This window comes from Pinus tabuliformis, chromosome 8 (assembly GCF_031772625.1).
Source record: "Pinus tabuliformis cultivar Carrire ecotype Pingquan chromosome 8, CPIR1, whole genome shotgun sequence".
Lineage (NCBI taxonomy): Eukaryota > Viridiplantae > Streptophyta > Pinopsida > Pinales > Pinaceae > Pinus > Pinus tabuliformis.
Genome location: NC_142294.1, coordinates 1,290,241,813 through 1,290,262,658, shown reverse-complemented (window position 1 = coordinate 1,290,262,658; position 20,846 = coordinate 1,290,241,813). Strand labels below are relative to the sequence as shown.

At 37.1% G+C, this 20,846-nt stretch overlaps 1 protein-coding gene across 1 annotated transcript in view; it reads right to left on the bottom strand.

Moving 5' to 3' along the window:
* LOC149240176 (G-type lectin S-receptor-like serine/threonine-protein kinase At2g19130) overlaps positions 1-19,589 on the bottom strand; it is an 86,245-nt gene extending 66,656 nt beyond the window's left edge. Inside the window, exons 1-2 of the mRNA XM_089370092.1 lie at positions 19,562-19,589; positions 19,157-19,265 (exon numbers count right to left, since the gene is read on the bottom strand). Coding sequence (XP_089226218.1) covers positions 19,157-19,265; positions 19,562-19,589 — 137 coding nt within the window. The remainder of the gene's footprint in view (positions 1-19,156; positions 19,266-19,561) is intronic.
* Positions 19,590-20,846: the final 1,257 nt, after the last annotated feature.

The following is a 20,846-nucleotide window of genomic DNA, read 5'->3' as shown; positions in this document are numbered from 1 at the left end:
CCCAAGGAGGAACCTTAGGAATTTGTGGAACAAATACAAATGGAGGATTAGTGAGAAAGTATAGTGGATACATCCACTCAAGAAGAACCATTCGGAGAAAGTAGAAAATGAACCAATGAAGTAGATAGATTGGTGTAGGATGTGAGGGAGAATGTGGGAGCTCCTTCAAATTTGCACAGGAAAAGGAGGTCACCTGAGAGGTACACTAGCTACATGGATCTAATTACTGAGATTGTAGAGACTGAGCCATCCTATTTTGAGGAATAAGTTGAGCAACTAGTTTGGGTTGATGTAATGGTGGAAGAATATGAATCCATCATGAAGAACAATTTATGGGAAGTGGTCCCAAGAATGACAGATAAATTAGTTGTGGGTTCAAGATGGATCTTCAAGGTTAAGCATGTAGCAAACGAAAGCATAGAGAAGTATAAGGTCAAATTTGTGTCTAAAGTATTCTCTCAAGTTGAGGTAATTGACTATGAGGAAACCTTTGCTCCTGTAGCAAGGTATATGTCCATTAGATCAATTCTTGCACTTGTTGCACATATGGGGTGGAAGATTCACTAGATGGATGTGAAACAACATTTCTCAATGGTGTTATTGAGGAGGAAGTGTACTTAGAGAAACCAAAAGGTTTTGAGACATTTGATTAGGAGTATCATGTGTGTAGACTCTGGTGAGCATTGTACGATCTCAAACAGGAACCTTGAGCTTGGTACACTTGGATCGAAAGTTATCTCACTGGACCTGGCTTCACCAAAAGTGAAGCGGATGTGAACCTCTATCATATTTTAGTAGAAGCTAAATTGTTTATCATTGTTTTATATTTTGATGATTTAATATTGACAGGTGATGCGCAACTGATCATCTCTTGCAAGGAATGTTGAAAATAACAACAAGAAATGTTAAAAATAACATCTAGAAATTCTAATTTAATTTGCTCTAGAATTAAATTGTAATTATTTTCTCATAGAAACTTGTAATAGTTAACTAAGTTAAGTTGACTTAGTTAACTTAGCAATTTCGAGTTGCAAGTCTATCTGAAGTCATGTAAGTGTGATCACTAAGTTTTAGGGGTCCAGATTAAATTTATTTGAGTTGTAATTAGATAACTCATTTTGACTAAGTTATAGACAGTCAAACTAGTTCTAACTATTTGTGGAACTAGTAGAGGTCTAGTAGTGAGTTTGTGCATTGATGCATCCTCGGTGCTACTCGAGGTAACTGGAGATTCACTCAAGAGAAAGTCATGCATGTACGTTCAAAGAAAGACCCAGTTGAGACTACAGTGCAGGGACAATGTACTATCAGTTGTATGATTTTCCGAGTTGTACAAATCATGCATGCAATCAATTATGGACCTAAGTTTGGATTGCGCAGTTTTGGAAGAAGGATTTCCCAATTAAATATGGGTTGATCCTCTTACGAGTTATGCAAAGAAATAGGGGCTTGGAGAGAAGCAGAATATGCTAAGGTTTGGCTTGAGATAGCTTGTGAGCAGAGAGTTGATTATACTTGTGCGGGGATTGTTCTAGTGAGAACAAGCATTATATTTTCATCTTGGATTTCTGATTAAGCAATATAGATAGTCGAGGTTTTTAGCAGTTACTTCTCCCAGAGAAATATTGTGTTATGTGCCATAATGTTCTTCCTCTTGTTGATTATTGTTTTCATCAATCATTGGCTTCCGCTGAAGAGTAGAGTAGATTATTGTCTTGTGTTTTAGTACATTACATGAGCTCTTGAATCTATAGAAAAATCTACATGGTATCGGAGTTGAAGGCAATATAATAGAGGAGTTTTCAAGTTTGGGGTTACAGGTGAAATTCAAATTTACAGTTCACATTTTAGGGACAGAAAATGGCTCTCCATGGTTTGGGACTCGAGTATGCCTTAGATGGCAACTCGAATTACATAGCCCGGAAGGACATGATGGAGGCAGTACTGGAAGATAATGGCCTCAAGGAATTCATTGATCAAGGCATTCCTAAGCCTCCAACATCAGATCCCAAAGATCTGGATGAATGGAAGAAGTGTGTGGCAAGGGCGAGGCAAATTATCCTTGAGGGAGTTGGAGACCACATTTCCTTGAGTCTCCATGGTAAGGAAACTTCGTATTCTATTTGGAAAGCATTAACAGACCTGTCTCAAAACAAAAGTGACCATAGAAAGTTGGCACTGAAGGACAAACTTCGAAAAATCAATATGGAGGTGGGCAACTCAATTCCAAATTTCTTTACCAAGTTCACCCATTCTCGAGATGAGCTTGGAAGTGTTGGAATCACTGTTTTCGAGGATGATATGGTGAGCCTAGTTGTTCTAGGACTTCCCAAGAGTTGACATAGTTATTAGGACTCTCTCAATGGTAGGGAGAAGTTTCTAGTTTGGGAACGAATGTAGTTGGATTTGGTACAAGAGGAGTTTCGATGGAACAACAAAGATGGGACCTCTTCCAAAGAAGTGGAAAGGGACTTTTCCTTAACAAGTAAGGAAAATAAGGCCAAGGGAAAGAAGTGCCAAGGTGAGGTGGGTGAAAAGAAGATGGACAAGTCAAAATTCAAGTGTTTTCACTGTCACAAGCACGAGCACTATGCCACGAATTGCCCACAAAAGAAATCAAGTAAGAAGGAGCCTGCAATAGCTGCAGAGGTGAAGCTCTAGTTTCACAATTCGAACTTGATTTCACTCTCATTTCATGCATGGATAGAACTAGGATGGGAGGCGTGTGGTATCTTGACAACGATGCCTCGTTCCATATGACGGGGAACATAGATATATTGAGTGATTTTAAGCAAAAATACCTCAAGCAGAGCATAGAGTTTGGAGATTACGAGAGGTATAGAGCTATTGGGATTGGTATAGGTACCTTTCATAGGAATTGGAACAGGTACCGAGTGGAGGCATCCACTCATGCAAAGACCTCCAGTAGGGGAATTTCGAGCCAGGTGGGCAAAGGGAGCACATGCAGCCATACCTCTAGGTGAGAGGTGGGGTGATGTGAAGTGATAGTCCAAGAGGGATCAAATTGGGCAAGGTCCATTGAGAGGTTTTATCTAATGAATCATAACTTGCTATGAGAGCCCAAAATACATAGTAGCAGGAGGAATCAATAGCAGTTGATGCAGTGAGAGAACAAAGTGACAAAAGCTAGAGTAGTCAGATACTAAAGAGCATAGGGAAGAGTTGACAACATTGCATAAAGGCAAAGTCAGAAGAAGTGCAGAGTTTTCAGTCGACATAGACAATAAAAATCAGATACTTTGGTGAAAAATGCATCATACTGATTCAGGTTGGATTTTTTTTTAGTTTTAGGAGTTATTGTAGCAACAACACTAGAGATGTCAGTTTTGGAGCTTGATTATCTTCTGTATTCAAAGGTCTCAGCTGGATGTATACCACAGGAAGACTGTACACCCCTCCACGCGGGGGGGGGGGGGGGTGCGGGGGGCCGATCTCCCTAGGCTGGGGGGTCTGGGGGCCAACGGTCCCCCGGCGGGGGTTCGAGGGCAGTGCCCTCGAAGCTAAAAATAGATGTAAAATTTCCTTGTAAAAGTCTAGTAATTTCTAGTCAATCTGGGTCGTTCATTAGGCGGATGATATGATGGTAGAAGTTATGTTTAATCTAGGGTTTTTTGCCCTAGAAGGCAACCCCTCACTATATATGAGGGAATTGTATTGTGTCTATGTAGATCTGTATTCTGAGTGAGGAAGAGAGAGGCGATTGAGAGCGAGGAGCGTGTTACAACGAATTTGCTGTAGGTTGTATCTCTTTAGTTTGTTGGATAATATAAAAAGAAGGAGTGGCTGTTTCTCTATGGATGTAGCCCAAACTGGGTGAACCACGTATATCTGTGTCTCTCTTGTTTTATGCGTTTTCTGTGTTTATATTTCTGCAATATTTTATGTGTTCCATTTCTCTGTAATATATAATTTTCTAACAACTGGTATCAGAGCCGAAGGTCTATTTGGTTGATAAACTCGCAGGAGAGAAGGGTTCTTGGTTCGAGTGGGAGCAATGGCGGAAGATGGTAGGTTTAGGGTCGAAAAATTCAATGGCCAAAACTACTAGCTGTGGAAGATGCAGATGGAAGATTATTTGTATTAGAGAGATTTGTACCTACCATTGAGCGGAAAGAAAAAGAAGCCGATGAGTATGATAGACACAGAATGGGATATTCTCGACAGAAAGGCACTTGGAACAATACGGCTGTGCCTAGCGGCATCGGTAGCGTTTAATATTTCAAAGGAAAGGACAATAGAAAGTTTAATGTCGGCATTGGCCAAACTATATGAAAAACCCTTGACCTCAAATAACGTATTTCTTATGAAGCGTTTATTTAATATGAAGATGTCAGAAGGTGGATCTGTTGCAGACCATTTAAATGATTTTAATATAGTTACAAGTCAGTTAAGTTCTGTAGGGGTAAATTTTGATGATGAAGTTAGGGCCCTGTTATTTCTGTGCTCATTGCTAGAAAGTTTGAATGTCTTAGTTATGGCCATTAGTAACTCTATCTCTGGATCTAGTACTTTAAAGTTTGATGATGTTGTTGGCGCAATCCTTAGCGAGGAAATGTGATGGAAAAGCTCCGGTGAGACATCAGGCAATGCTTTGACTGTAGAGACTAGGGGAAGAAAAATGGAAGGAGGAAAGAGCCCAGGATATCGCAGTAAGTCAAGAAAAGGCAGATCCAAGTCCAGATCAGGGATAGTGTGCTGGAAATGCGGGAAGAAAGGACATCTGAAGAAATATTGCAAGTCTCATAAGGGAAAAGAAGGAGACGCACAACAAGAAACTAACCATGAAGCGAATGTAACAGGTGATGTGTTGCAAGATGCTTTGATTCTTTCATTAGAAAATATTATTGATGCCTGGGTGGTAGATTTAGGGGCCTCATTCCATGCCACACCTGATAAGAAAAATTTTCATGATTATGTTTAAGGAGATTTTGGACAGGTTCAATTGGATGATGATAAACCTTGTAAAATCGTTGGGATGGGTACAATTTTCATAAAACAACAAAATGGAAATCAATGGCTATTGAAGGAGGTAAGGCATGTTCCAAATCTGAAGAAAAATTTGATTTCAATAGGGCAGTTGGTAGGTGAAGGTTGTGTAAGTACTTTCACAGATAAAACCTGGAAGGTCACTAAAGGATCCTTCGTAATAGCGAAAGGAGTAAAGGTTGGTACATTGTATTTATGCAATGGTATTTCTAATTCTGTTAATTCTTTAACCTCTACAAGAGAAGATACGACATTGTGGCATCATAGGCTCGGGAACATGATTCAGAAGGGGATGCAGATTCTTCACTCAAGAAATTTGTTGCCAGGTTTGAAGCATGTTGATTTAAAATCTGTGAAAATTGTGTTTATGGAAAATAGAAGAGAGTCAGATTCCTTAGAGTTGGGAAAGAAAAGAAGAGCAAAAAATTAGAGCTTGTGCATATAGATGTATGGGGACCTGCTCAGGTATCATCTCTTGGTGGCTCTCGTTATTATGTTACTTTTATTGATGATGCAACCAGAAAAACCTGGATTTATTGTATTCGAAATAAATCTGATGTATTTGATACTTTCAAGAAATGGAAAGCCTTGGTTGAAAATGAGATAGGGAAAAGGTTGAAGTGTCTCAGATTAGATAATGGAGGTGAATATTGGAGCAAAGAGTTTGATAGGTACTTTTCAGAGAATGGAATTCGCAGAGAGAAGACAGTTCCAGGAACACCACAAGAAAATGGTGTGTCAAAAAGGATGAACAAGACAATCATGGAGCGTGCAAGGTGCATGAGATTGCATGCAGGATTGCCTTTACAATTTTGGGTGGAAGCTGTAGACACTGATGTTTATCTAATAAATAGAGGGCCTTCAAGTTCCTTGGATGGTGGTATTCCAAAGGATGCATGGACAGGTAAAAAGGTAAACTACTCATTTTTAAAGACTTTTGGTTGTGAAGCCTTTGTCCACATTAATAAAGAAAATAGAACAAAGCTTGAGGAAAAATCAAAGAAATGTACCTTTATTGGATATGGTGTTAACGATTTTGGTTATCGCTTATATGATTATGAAAATCACAAAATCATTAGGAGCAGAGATGTAATATTCAATGAAAAGGTCTTGTATAAGAATCAGTTGTAGGAAAAGAAATAGGAAAAAGAAAACAGAGAATACACAGTGCTTGAAGATATCATAGGAAAAGTGATGGTGCCGGAAAATCATAATGATCAACAGCTAGAACAACAACCACAACAGCAACAAGCACCTCAAACACCTGAAAGTGGTGTTAGAAGATCTACCAGGATAAGTAGACCCCTTGAACGATACTCTCCTTCATTATATTATGTATTGTTGACTAATTCTGGTGATCCAGAATGTTATGAAGAAGCAGTGTAGGTAGAAACTAGGAAGAAGTGGGAGCAAGCCATGAAAGAAGAGATGGACTCCTTAGCACATAACCAGACTTGGGACTTAGTCAGGTTTATTGCAGGTAAAACAACATTGCAAAATAAATGGGTTTACAAGTCGAAGGAAGAAGATGGAGGTAGAAAAAGGTATAAAACTAGACTTGTGGTGAAAGGGTTTGCATAGAAAAACGGTATAGACTTTGATGAGATATTTTCTCCTGTTGTGAAAATGACTTCAATCAGAACTATTCTAAGTCTAGTAGTAGCTGAAGATTTGCATCTTGAGCAATTAGATGTAAAGACAACCTTTCTCCATCGGGATTTGGAGGAATAGATATATATGCAGCAACCACAAGGATATGAGGTAAAAGGGAAGGAGAAACTAGTGTGCAGGTTGAAGAAGAGCTTGTATGGCTTAAAACGCGCTCCAGGGCAGTGGTATCTAAAATTTGACAAGTTTATGTCTGAACAAGGTTATACTAGATGTCACTCTCACCATTGTGTTTATCTCAAAAGGCAAAATGATGGTAGCTATATTATATTATTATTGTATGTAGATAACATGCTTGTTGCAGGTTCTAACATGCAGGAAATAAATGTGCTCAAAAGGAAATTGGCAAACTCATTTGTAATGAAGGATTTGGGTGCTGCAAAACAAATCCTTGGTATGAGAATAACTAGAGATAGGAAGAATCACAAATTAACATTGTCTCAAAGTGAGTACATAGAAAAGTTGTTGAAAAGGTTTAATATGTAGAACACAAAACCAGTTAGTATACCTTTGGCTAGCCATTTCAAATTAAGTAAGGAGGCGTTTCCTAAGACTCATGAAGAAATGGCTCATATGTCTAAAGTTCCATATGCATCAACAATTGGAAGCTTAATGTATGCAATGGTCTACACAAGGCCTAATATTGCACATGCAGTGGGAGTTGTAAGCAGGTACATGAACAATCCAGGAAAAGAACATTGGATGGCGGTGAAGTGGATTCTCAGGTATTTGAGAGGTACCACAAATCAAGCATTATGATTTGGTGGTTCAAACATTGCTCTACAGGGATATGTTGATGAAGATATGGTAGGTGACAGAGATAATAGGAGGAGCACTACAGGATATGTATTTACTGTAGGTGGAATAGCTGTTAGTTGGGTTTCAAAAATCCAAAGTGTTGTTGAACTTTCAACAACAGAAGCAGAGTATGTTGCTGCTACAGAGGCTAGTAAAGAAATGATTTGGTTACAAAGGTTTCTGGATGAATTGGGTAAGAAGCAGGAGTTGGGCAGGTTATACAGTGACAGCCAGAGTGCCATACATCTCGCAAAGAACTCTACATTTCATTCCAAGACTAATCATATACAGCTCAAGTACCATTTCATATGGTCAGCATTGGAAGATGGACAGTTGAAGCTAGAAAAGATACACACTAGCCAGAATCCTGCAGATATGTTAAGAAAAGTTGTAATCAGGGAGAAACTGAGAATCTGATCAGTTTCAATTGGTCTTCAAGTATGATGAAGAAGATGAGAAATAGTTAAGTCCAAAGTGGAGTCATTTTCTAGAAAATGAAGAAGCAGTGGAGTTGCTATAATCAGTCTCCAAGTGGGAGATTGTTGGCTGTGGAGCCTGATTATCTTCTGTATTCAAAGGTCTCAACCGGATGTATACCCTAGGAAGACTGTACACCCCTCCACGCGGGGGGGTGCGGGGGGGACTTGTCCCCCTCGCGGGGGTTCGAGGGGGCTGACCCCCCCCCCCGGCTGGGGGGTCCGAGGGCCAGCGGTCCCCCGAAGCTAAAAATAGATGTAAAGTTGCCTTGTAAAAGTCTAGTAATTTCTAGTCAATTTCGGCCGTTCATTAGGAGGATGATCTGACAGTAGAAGTTATGTTTAACCTAGGTTTTTTTCCCTAGAAGGAAACCCCTCACTATATATGAGGGAGTTGTATTGCATCTATGTAGATCTGTATTCTGAGTGAGGAAGAGAGAGGAGATTGAGAGAGAAGATGGTGTTACAGCGGATCTGTTGTAGGTTGTATCTCTTCAGTTTGCTGGATAATATAAAAAGAAGGACTGGTTGTTTCTCCGTGGACGTAGCCGAAACTGGGTGAACCACATATATCTGTGTCTCTCTTGTTTTAGCATTTTCTGTGTTTATATTTATGCAATATTTTATGTGTTCCATTGCTCTGTAATATATAATTTTCTAACAAGAGAGAAGTATTGCATGCAGAACATTCCAAAGGTTCAGGATCAGGATAGAGTTGAATTCCTTTCTTTTTGAGAGGGGTGTGGAAAATAGCAACAAGAAATGTTAAAAATAACATCTAGAAATTCCAATTTAATTTTTACTTGAATTAAATTGTGAATTAAATTGTAATTCTTTTCTCATAGAAACTTGTAATAGTTAACTAATGTAAGTTGACATAGTTAAATTAGTAATTTTGAGTTGGAAGCCTATCTAAAATAATGTAAGTGTGATCCCTAAATTTTAGGGGTCTAGATTGGGTTTATTTGAGTTGAAATTAAATAACTCAGTTTGATTGAGTTATAAACAGTTAAACTAGTTCTAACTATTTGTGGAACTAGTACAGGTCTACTAGTGAGTTGGTGCATCCTCAATAATACTCCAGCTAAATGGAGATTCACTCAAGAGAAACTCATGAATGTCAGTTTAGAGAAAGACCTAGTTGAGAATAGAGTGCATGGACAATGTACCATCAATTTTATGATTTTCCGAGTTGTACAGATCATGCATGCAATTAGTTATGGACCTAAGTTTGGATTGCGCAATTTTGGAAGAAGGATTTTCAAATTAAATATGGGATGATCCTCTTCGGAATTGTGTAAGGAAATAGGGGCTTGAAGAGCAGCAGAATAGGCTAAGGTTTCACTTCAACTAGCTTGTGAGTAGAGAGTTGATTATACTTGGGCGGGGATTGTTCTAGTGAGAACAAGCATTGTATTTTCATCTTTTATTTATAATTAATGTAATATAGATAATCGGGGTTTTGAGAAATTACTTTCCCCAAAGAAATATTGTGTTATGTGCCATTGATGTTCTTCCTCTTGCTGATTATTGTTTTCATCGATCATTGGCTTTTGCTAAAGAGTAGAGTAGATTCTTGTCTTATGTTTTAGTACATTACATGAGATGTTGAAACTACAAGAAAATATACAAGGAGGACCTAGCAAGGGAGTTTGATATGAAAGACATGGGTCTCATGCACTACTTCCTCAGGCTAGAAGTATGGCAAGGTTACAGGGAATTGTTTGTGTCTCAAGGCAGGTATGCCACTGATATACTACAAAAATTTCACATGGAGAGTTGTAATCCCATGGAGACACCTCTAGCGACAAACTGGAGGAAGGAGAATGCCACTTTAGGTGAAGAGGTTGATGCTAGCATTTATCAAAAACTAGTGGGTTCACTGATTTATCTTGTGAACACACGACTATGAAATCAACTAGCTGAGCCAAGCTATGGTTAGTCCGACCAAATTGTATTGGAAGGCAGCAAAACATGCCTTATGGTACCTCAGAGGCACTACCCAGTATGGATTATGGCACAAACAGGAAAAGGGAGTGAAGTTGTGTGGCTTCATAGGTGTAGATTGGGCAGGGAGTCCATCCGACCAAAAGAGTAAATCAGGTGGAATTCTTAGTGTTGGGTTTGCAACAATTTCCTTGTACAACAGGAAGAAGAGGTTCTTGGTTCTCAACTCAGCAAAAGTTGAATACATGGTTGCAAGTGAAGCAACATGTGAGGTGATCTAGATGAGAAAGATACTTGTGGGACTATTTGTTCAGGAGATGGACCCAACCATGATCTAGGGTGATAATCAGAGTTACATTAAGCTCTTTGAGAATATAGTATTTCACGATTGATCCAAGCATATAGATATCTTGTATCATCATTTAAGGGACTATGTGTAGAGGAGGATAATGTTGCTACAATACATTCTGATAAAGGAAAAAGATGTTGACATCTTGAAAAAGGCTTTGTCAAGAGGGAAGTTTGAATTCCACAGGTGCATGATAGCAGTGGTTGAAAATCATTTTCTTGCTAAGTGGGAGCGTTGAGAAGTGTAGCAAGAAAGTATCAATTTGACTTTGCCTTGGTCAAATTGAGAAAATTCAAAATTCCACATCAACATACAAATTGGAGGTAGTTAACGGAGGTGACATAACTCTTGTCACTCATCTAGCTCAGTAAATTCAAGTTAGAGGGCTTGGAGTTCATTTATGCATGTGTGATTGCTAGTTTGTAGCATATCGGTTTAGTTATTGCTAGTTGTATTCAATTAAACTAGTTCTAACTATTGATAGAACTAGTTGGAGGTTAGTTGTGTAGTGGGACAACAATCTAACTCAGTGATCATCTAGTTAACTAATCAATCAACCAAAAATAACTAGTGCATGTAGAGAATTTGAGTTCCCCAACTATGGTGGAGATTTCAAGGCTATGTAACATCAGTTGTAGACTAGACTTGAGTGTACAGGTGTTGCATGAATTCATAGATCCAACCTTGGGAATTGTGCAATCAATTGACGGAAAAATCCTAAAAAATAGGGGCCTAATTCCTCAAGATTTGAACAAGGAAATAGGAGCTTAAGCTAAGGAAAAAATTTACTAAGTCAAGGTCAGAGCTTCTCATTGAGAAGAGAGAAAGGTTATTCAATTGTAGGTTGAGCTTAGAGAAAGAAATAAATTGTAATACATTATCTATTCATTTGATTAATCTATGTACTTATGTATGTGATTGATGCATGTTTGCAAATGTTCTAAATTGTGAACTAATTTTTGTAGAACAGTAGAGTAGAATTGTGTCTCTTGATTTAGATTAAATTTCTTGAGTAGTTGTAATTCTATCACCATATTTCTACACTAATTAATATATTAACCATGTAATTCATCTTTGTGCACTCAACTAGTTTGGCAATATGTCTTATGTAATGATACATAATTTCTATGAATACTTGTTTTATATGAAATTATTTCCCATTTTCATTTCTATGGTTTTGTTTGTAGCAAAAAATAGCAAAAGTATTAGTAGTGGTGTTAGTAGCAGCCAATGCATTCCTTTTTTTGTGTCTCCACCTTAAAAATCTCAACATTAAGGAGATAGGAATAAGTTCACATTGATAAAGAGGAGTAATTTTGCCAAAGGGGCTGGTGTATTTAGGTAGTTGGAGATTAGGACAAATCAACTAATATCTCAGAGTTATCCTCAATGCCTTACTTGTTGCTAGAGATTTAATTGTAATCCTTAGTGGATATTAAGGGTTGTTAAGGATTTTGTGCAAAATTTAGATTTCCCCTTTTTCATCACTTTCATCAGTTTTCTCTGGTTTGGATTTCTTTCCACTTGGTGTTTTGGAGGGCCTTGTTCTTTATCCCTATCTTTGATACATACACTTTTATCATCTCCATCAAGAAATCTTCCTGTAGCAAAATTTTAGCCTTCGATTAATGTGGAGCCAAATAGGTTTCTTGACTATTACTTGTATACTCCGGTGACGACTTTACGAAGTGTTTGAACCCCAAGTTCTAGTCACGAAACCTCTAGTTGTTGATTGTCTCAAAGTATTGAGACATGGATAATGATATGGAATATTGGGAATAACAATAACACAAATCCATGTAAACCTTTACCCATAGGTAATTTAAATCCATATCAAGGAGTAAGACAGAGAATTGAATAGTATCAATTACCGACCAACATGGGATAAACCAAAACGTATGATTTTTATTTATTTTTATGTTTGTATGTTTGGATCCAAATTAAGAAATTATAGTTATTTAGTCAAATATAAACCCAAACTTATAAGTAATCCTAGTTCAAGGGTTGATTCAATAAAGTTTTCATCAATGTAATGTACAAGGATGGATGAATAAGGAAAGGAAAATTCAAGAACAATCCAACCCATAGTGGTCTAACCTATTTTTCCCTTAGGCATCTTTATCCTTTTCATGATTATGTTTCTTTGGTTGTTGGGCTATTGACTCAGAAATATTTTTGAGTAATAAGAGTTGAATACTTTATGATCAAAAGTTTAGAAAAATACGTCAATTTGGTTGTAATGTTGGAAAATAGCTTGATTGTGTGATGCACACAAAATAATTCATGACTTCAATTTATGTAGCTTGCACTACAATTTATTTATAACTTGCAAAACATTAAAGAAAAATGAGTCATATCATTAAATACTTGTCGTGGGCTCTTCAAATTATGTACTTTGTTGGAAGCTAATTTATCTTTTCTTCCAATTTAAGAACAACTAAGATGTATTTCAAGCATACATCTGAAACTACATCTTCCTTATAATGAGTTATGTATAGATAAAACATTCCATAAAAAAATTATCTCAACATTTCATTTCCTCCAGTTTTCCCCAAACATTGGCGAAACAGTCACATCTATAACTAACTGAAAGTTTATTTATGTCTCAGTCATTGGAGATGTAACATGAAGAGGTATACTGATTTGGGATGAGCTTGTGACTAATTGAACTTCAAAAACACCAGCCAAAGAAGAGACTTCACTTGTGTTTGAGAATATGAAATGTATTGCATTCACATTTATTATGATAGATACCTTTCATCCTTCTATGAATATCATACGGTTTTAAGATCAAGTAGTGGTTATATGCTATGTAAATTTGATAAATCCTTGATGCACATACAATCCTTATGCAGACATGGGAGTGCTAGTTGGAAGAGGGGGAATGTATGGAAATGTATTTTAGAATCAAGGCTCCATTGTGCTTCATAAAGGAAGATTCTAGTATTCTTATCTTTTCATTTTATTTTACTCTGCATATTATTGAAATGGATGAGGTTGTGAGAAATTTAGTCTATAACGTGGCAGCTTGAACATTCAAGCTTGCTATATTATTGTGATTGATAGTAGAAGACCTTGTTTTTGCCTATACAAAGTAGAAGAGACCATTGGTAATACTCTTGTTTTTTGTTCTAAATATTTTGTTGTAGATGTTATGGATTATTCGTTATCATAACATTAATGTACTTTCCATAGTTTGGAATAGGTTAGTACTTTTTTCAATAAATGTGAAACTATACAACAATATGTTGCTAATGTGCCTTATTGACCATGCTTATTTTTCCACTACATTTGGAGAGGGTCATGTTGCTGGTTTCTTCTTTGCTAGATTTGTTATAGATCAATCCTTAATTTGAATGTTCTTGGTTCCATAATAATTCAATTTACTTGTGTGTTAGTGGTGTTCCATGCTCCACTTCTTTCTGGAGGAAAAACTCTATTTGAAGACACATTTCATGTTTCAACTCGCTCTTTGGACGAAAAATAATATTGAAGACTTGGTTCTCAGCCTGATTATCATGAAGTTTGATAACTATTATTACAAGTTGTTTTCTTGGATTGATTGATATCTTGGCTTCATTGGTTGAAACCACAGGTTTTTTTTGCTTACCTTTATAGGCATTAACTTGGAATGGATTTCCATCTTTAATGAACGTATATTTATTCAATCATTTCATGTGTATGGAATTTCTAACCCACAAAAGTTTTGCAAAAGGATACCTTGAAGAAATATAATGTGACTACATCACATCTTACTTTATCAATGAAATAAAATGATACGCCAAATTTGAACATAATTATCTTGCAGAACCATTGCAATGAACAATATTCTGGATGTTTGTCGATATTAAATCCCAAATTTTTCACTAGCGCCTATGAGATCATAATATTCTTACTTTATTGGGAAAAATGTTGTGACCTTCTTCAAAATTTTCATTTTAATATGGATTTAGAACAATTGCTCTCTCTTAGCACTGAGTTTTTCAAACTTATCCTCATTAGTTGGTGGTTTCTTCATGCTCATACAAGCCATCTTCACAACTGGATTGGAGTCACATTTTGATTATTGTCCCTAAATATTGGTGATATATTTTCTTGATGCATTCTCTTGATTTTTAGGATGAAATTTCAAGAATTTAGTCTTACAATTCTCATATATACCACAATTTTTGAAATGATTCTCACTTCTATCCTTCAACTTAGTAACACTGGAAGTTTTCCCTAGACTGCTCATGTCATTTTGTTGTTGGGTGCATTCCTTTTGTGTTTCCCATTACTCCATCTTGTGCTGGTTTCCTGTCCCTACCATCAATAAAAATGGTCTTCTTATAGAGATCATCATTTTTCTTTACCTCGAAGAAGGCTAGTTCCTTTTTTACGTAGCCACATAAGCCTCCTCGGTGTTTCATCACTACGTGTCGGTCTCCTAGATTATTGTTTAACATAGTGGTATGTTTCTTAGTCTTGGAAATTTTGTTTATCACTTTGGTGAAGTGTTTACATTTAATCTGATGTTCCTCTTGATAGTGTTGATGGGATAAAACTTATTTTTCAACAGTGTTTTGAACTCATCCCAAGAAGCCAATGGGGCTTTATTTTTCTATTTTGGGGATTGCATATAGCTCTCCAACTATTCTAATGCATGAACAATCATTTTTATCCTAGAAAAGTATGGTTTTTCCTCATCCTTTTATCCTTGGACACTGAAATATACCTCCATTTACCAAACTAATCATTTTAGGTATCTTGAAAGCATATCTTTCTTTTCATCATTTTGTGATGATGTCATCCTTTGTTATGAGAATGAATATTCATTTTTACCTATACTTAAATTTTTCGTTATGACCTACCATTTGTTTACAACATGGAGGCAACTTGGAGACGCACCAAGAAAGGTCACCATGTATATAATTTGAATAGATTTATTACATTTAAACTTGTCCATTTCTCATTTTCCATGTTATTGTTTCTGAAAAATAGGCTTGAGGGGTGAGATTAAACCCCCTATTTAATTTCCCCCTACAAATGTACATGTATCTTGTCTTCAATATGGGTACCACTTGTCTTCAATATGGGCACCATTCTACAATGAGTGCCAATGTACAAGGGATAGATTCTAAAATTTACATTTAAATGAAAATTTGATTAATGGTATTCTAGATATTCCACTACTCTTTTAGATATTGATATGTCATTTACATCTATGCATTTTCTTATACCTCTCCTTGAATATGTTATTTTTTTTATAATTGAGGATGTTTTAACACATTTGTATTCAATTTCCAGGGTCTGATTCTAGTGCTTCCTTGAAACAATGGTGATTGTTTCCTATGGTGAATACAATGGAATGTATTTCCTAGCCAAAAATAAATTTTCTTTTACAACTATATGACCATCCCCACTCATTATATTATATTTTTTTCTTACTATTGTTATACCATCTAGCTTGTACTAGTACTAATATGATTTTTTATATTGTTGTACCATCTAGCTTGTACCAATACTAATATGATTTTTTATATTTGTATAGAGGCATCATATGTTTTTATGGTTTTTTATATTTGTATGCAGGGCGCAGCATGGTGACTGGCACCTAAAAATCATATGTTTTATTTTATTTTATTTCTATGCATACAACATACATGCAACATATGCTTTTATGATTAATTTGTTATGTATCTTGGCTAGAGTGTATTAATTTGGATACAAGGTACCATTATATATATGTTGAGTGTCGTGTGTTGCCATTTTTAAAAGAATGGATTGTTGGACAATTTCGAGTACACATAAGTGTATTTGGATGTTGGGCATGGCCCAACTTGGTCTAAGTTTTGGGTAAAGGACCCCGCAAAAGGAGCAGATCACATAGATCTGGGGAAGATATATTCATCACATGGTATTTTAGGGCTTTGGGGATGGGACAATGCCCTTATTTTGTAACGAGTATCAGGGATTAGTCCTTGTTTTGTGGATCCATGGTATGTGGACCATGGTTTTTGTAAAAATGAAATGTATTTAAAGATATGTATTACTTTGTAATCGAATGATGCCATATCATGTCATGTCATATCATCATAAGTGAATTGAATCTATGTATTTGCATTTATAATTTTGGGGAAGGCTCCACAGCTGAGTGCGCGGAGGCCTGGAAGAATCTACAACTGAGTGCACAGATCACCTGTAGTTGGGTGCACAGGCCAAAGATTTATATGTACTGAAGATTTATATTACTGGAGAAGAAGTTTTGGTGAAGAACTATATATCTTTCTATGTTCAGTATTTGTTGTTGTTAGTATCATTATGTATGTTTTACACTAAATTATGTGAAGAACTATAAGATATACTGTTATCTGTTAGAGTTTATGGGTTTAATGTAATTATGTTAACTTAATCATCTACGTGAATTTCTTATGCATGCGAAGTTATAAGATCAATATAGAATAGAATTAAATACATGTGCCACTGTGCCGATATCCCTTCGGTTGCAAAAGCCTGGTTATATAGTCTCCTATAACTGCTTCAGGTGAGATTGCGATCAACTTGTAGGTCATTGCCGAAAGGGCCAGTAGTTGAGGGTTTTCTTGATGCGCACAACACTCTGAACCTGGGTCAAGCCCCCTAAGATCAACAAATGGTTCCATTGCTGGGACTGGGATCTGCTTAAGGGATATGTTTTACCATCCATCGAAGAAACAACTCCAGGAGTGGGTCGAATAGAAAGAAAGAGAATTTTCAGAAAAATAGAACAAAAACCTGTGTTTATCAACTGAAGCTTAGTTGCAAAGATATATCTTTGAAGATCAATATGAGATTTTTTTTGGTTTGTTCCACATTGAATTGCTTTAGTGGATGTCTAAGTTAGTTGAGCATAAGACTTGTTTCAAAGGTGAAGAACCTAAGGAGTGGAACCTTCATTTGATACGACGGTTCAAGAGAATCAATAACAATATCTCAAGGGTTATTGATTTCTGGATCGATAGAATTTTGGGAGGATTTATCATTGATTTCATGATTGACGAGATCATGCCCTATAGAGAAGCTGAAAGAATATTCTTCAAAGCCCCATGTGATAATTTATTAAATTCTCTGAAGCTCTAGATTAAGATGTTATTGTGTGAAAAGGGGGTTTTGCGGATGCAATCAGATTAATGTTTGGGCAAAGAAGAAATAAGTTGGAACCAGGAGCTACATGAAGTGGAAAGTGATATAGAACAGAGCCAAAGAACTATATTGAGACTGACTATAGCCCTCTGTTAGGACCTAAGAGTGAAGAAGAAAGAAGTAACCATACAACCCCGCAATATTCCCCTCTCCATCTTGAAGGCACGTCGAAGTCAAGAATTGAGAAGAATTAGGGTGTCTTTGGGATTCTCCATCCATCCACCCCCCCCCACACCCCATCTCGCTCCCCATAGTTCCCCTAAACCTCCACCCCCTCACCCCCCACCTAGGCCCCTGAGAAGAAGAATGGATGATGACATTAAGCTACCTATCTTTAAAGGACTGATATCAGAGTACCCTAACCAGTTTTGGTTCGTAGTTGATGTAGTATGTACAATGAGACAAATTAATAATGATGATGTAAAGAAGGCACAACTCGTCATGTTGCTACGGGAGAGACGCTGACATGGTCTATGAAATACTCTGTGAGTAATACAAATGCTACATTTGATGAAATTAAGAACACATTGGTAGCAGAGTTCAAGAAGCCAAAGTCATAGTCACAGTGCATCACATAGATGAAACAAATTAAACAGGTAGTGACTGAATCTGTGTGGGAGTTGGATCAATGATTCAAGGTGTTGATGGGTCAAGTGAGATTTGAGATACCCCCACAGCAGCATAAACAATGGTTCATAGCCGCGGTACTACCACATATTAGGTTACCATTGATGTAGCAGAAGATTGCGACGCAAGCTGAAGCATTGGAGATTGCAATGAATCTAGAAGCTTCACCGGTTAGAGATACTCACGTAGTAGTACAACAGATAAAAAATCAGCTAGCTACGTTGACCCTGGAATTGCATAATCTGAAGAAGGGTAAAGAAGTTAGACCAGACAGAACAGAAGTGTGTTGTACACAATCCAAAGAAGAAGGTCATTATAAGGACCAATGCCCTGTGTTCAAAGATTATATTGCAAGTGGAGCGCCTAATCCAATAAACTTGTGTCTATGGTGCGAGATCTATAGAATGCGAGGTCAACATCGCTTTGAATATCGCTACGTGTTACAGAAATAGATACATACCTTGAAGCAGTTGTTTTGTAACTTCTGTAGATCAGTAGGCCATGATGAGAAAAATTACCAAAGTTATGACTTAATGATGGAGCGCACTACTCATAGTTATAGACTACATGCTGAATGACATACACACAAGGAGCAAGGCCGACACGCTGGTCCAAGAGGATTTCAAGGACGAGTATGGGGATGAGGAGGAGGAGTTGGTCAAGGACGTTTCTAGACTATATGTTATAACTGTGGACAGGTGGGACACTTCGCAAGAGATTTTCAGAACCCCATGAAAACCTACAATTACTATAAGTATTTTGATCATGTGATAGAAGAATGCTTTGTCCTTATTGTAAAGATTCAGGAGAAAAGAAACCAGCATCTTGCAACAAATGTCTAAATGATGACTGCTGAGCCAAGAGAAGATCAACCATGCAATGGGAATAATAAGGCCGAAGGGAAAAAGAATGCTGAAGCTACGTGGATAAGGAAAACCACTGAAAAAGCTCCTGCATTTGATATCCTAAAGGAAAATCTTGCATTAATGGAGGTGAGGTGAAGTTTTATGGATGATGGGACCTCAACCTATATCGCGTAGTAGACTCAGAATGATAATTGCGAGATAGTACCTGTTGCGACACAGGATGTAGATTTGAATATCTTGAAGTCTTTTCTACATACCTGCATGAAGCTATTAAGGAATCAGAAGGTTGTGGAGGAATTACAAGAGCTAATAGAATCTTGTTCTTATAAGGACGTACCGCAGAGAAAGATGCATGCAGTAAATAATCTGCATAGACACAAGAAGAGAATGGGAAAAAAATGAGTCTTACAACGCAAATTGTAGAATATGACATGTATCAGGTTATCTTGGATCTGGGATCTGATGCCAATGTCTTGCTGAGGAAAACTTGGGAATCGACGGGTAAGCTGAAGCTGCAACAGTCCGTTATCAAGCTAAATATGGAAAATCAACAAAAAATCTTACTCCTAGGAAGGTTATGTAATGCCACAGTTGACATTGACAGAGTGCACACTACCATTGACTTAGAAGATATTGAGATAGTAGATGATAGTAATTCTTACCCAGCGTTTCTTGGATTGGATTGGGCATTTGCTAACATGTCTATAATTAATCTAAAGAAAGGAAAATGATATTCGAGAGAGATAATATGAGGGTTATTGTTCCATTGGATCCATCGGAAGGACCAAGGTATACAAAGCCTGTTAAAGAAGAATATAACATGGATGATGTTGATAATATCTATCAGATCACAACAAAGGAAGAAGAATGGATCAATCCTGCTACAGATGGAAAGCTGACTTGGGAGAATGATAGTTCCTACACCTCAGATTCAGAAGAGGAATTGGAGAACTAGCAAAATAGATTGCATGAAGTGTCTAGAAGGTGATGTGCAAGGATCACTAAAGTAGTGCGCTACATGACAACTGAGGTATGTGATTTACCTTTCTATGATGGTTTGGGTGATGTAAATACTTTCTTTAAAGATTATGAAAGATAGGTACCAAAATGTCAGAGACTGTTAGCTACTCCTGCTAGATGGTGGAGTACTCATAAGAAGAATATAGGAGATTGGAAAAAATGTAGGAGGTTGATGTGGGTAAGATTTGGACAAGTAGAAACAAAGTTCACAAACAAGTATGATGTCCAGAATGATCCTAGAGACCACATACAACTCTATATGGTAGCTTGGGGATAAATTCTGTGAAAAGAATGGGTGCATGGCTTCATCTATACCTTAGAGACAATCCCTTAGAATTGGTATCTGGAAACCGAGCTTCAACATGGTACTGCTAGTTGGGTGGATGGATTTTTGATGACATTAATATTTGAGGATGACTATCCACATATAGATGCATCTCTGGATATAGTTAAGAAAAAGATTTTTGAAAATGAATTTCCGGTTATTTGGCAACCTGATTGGGCTACACAGGTACGAAATGTGATAGAATGTTATAATCTCACTGCAGAAGAGGACGAAGATCCTCGCAACGTTGATATCAAAGAGTTAAAGGGACATTGTGAAGTAAATGGACCCGAGATAGAGATGCCTGATATAACGAAGCGATTGCAAATAAGGAAGGTAAATATAGGGATCAAAGCTCATGCAGGAGTCATGGGTGGGCATTATGCAGGAAAAGCCAATGTGTAGAATATTTTGAGAGTCGGGTTATGGTGGACTACAATGCATAAGGATGCAAAAGAATTTTGTCAAGCATGTGATGTATGTCAAAGGACATGAAAGCCATCTAGAAGAGATGAAATGGCACTAGTATTGTAGGTGAATTTGCAAGCTTTTGATAAATGGGCAATTGACTTTGTTGGACCTATCAACCCGTCGGGGAAAAG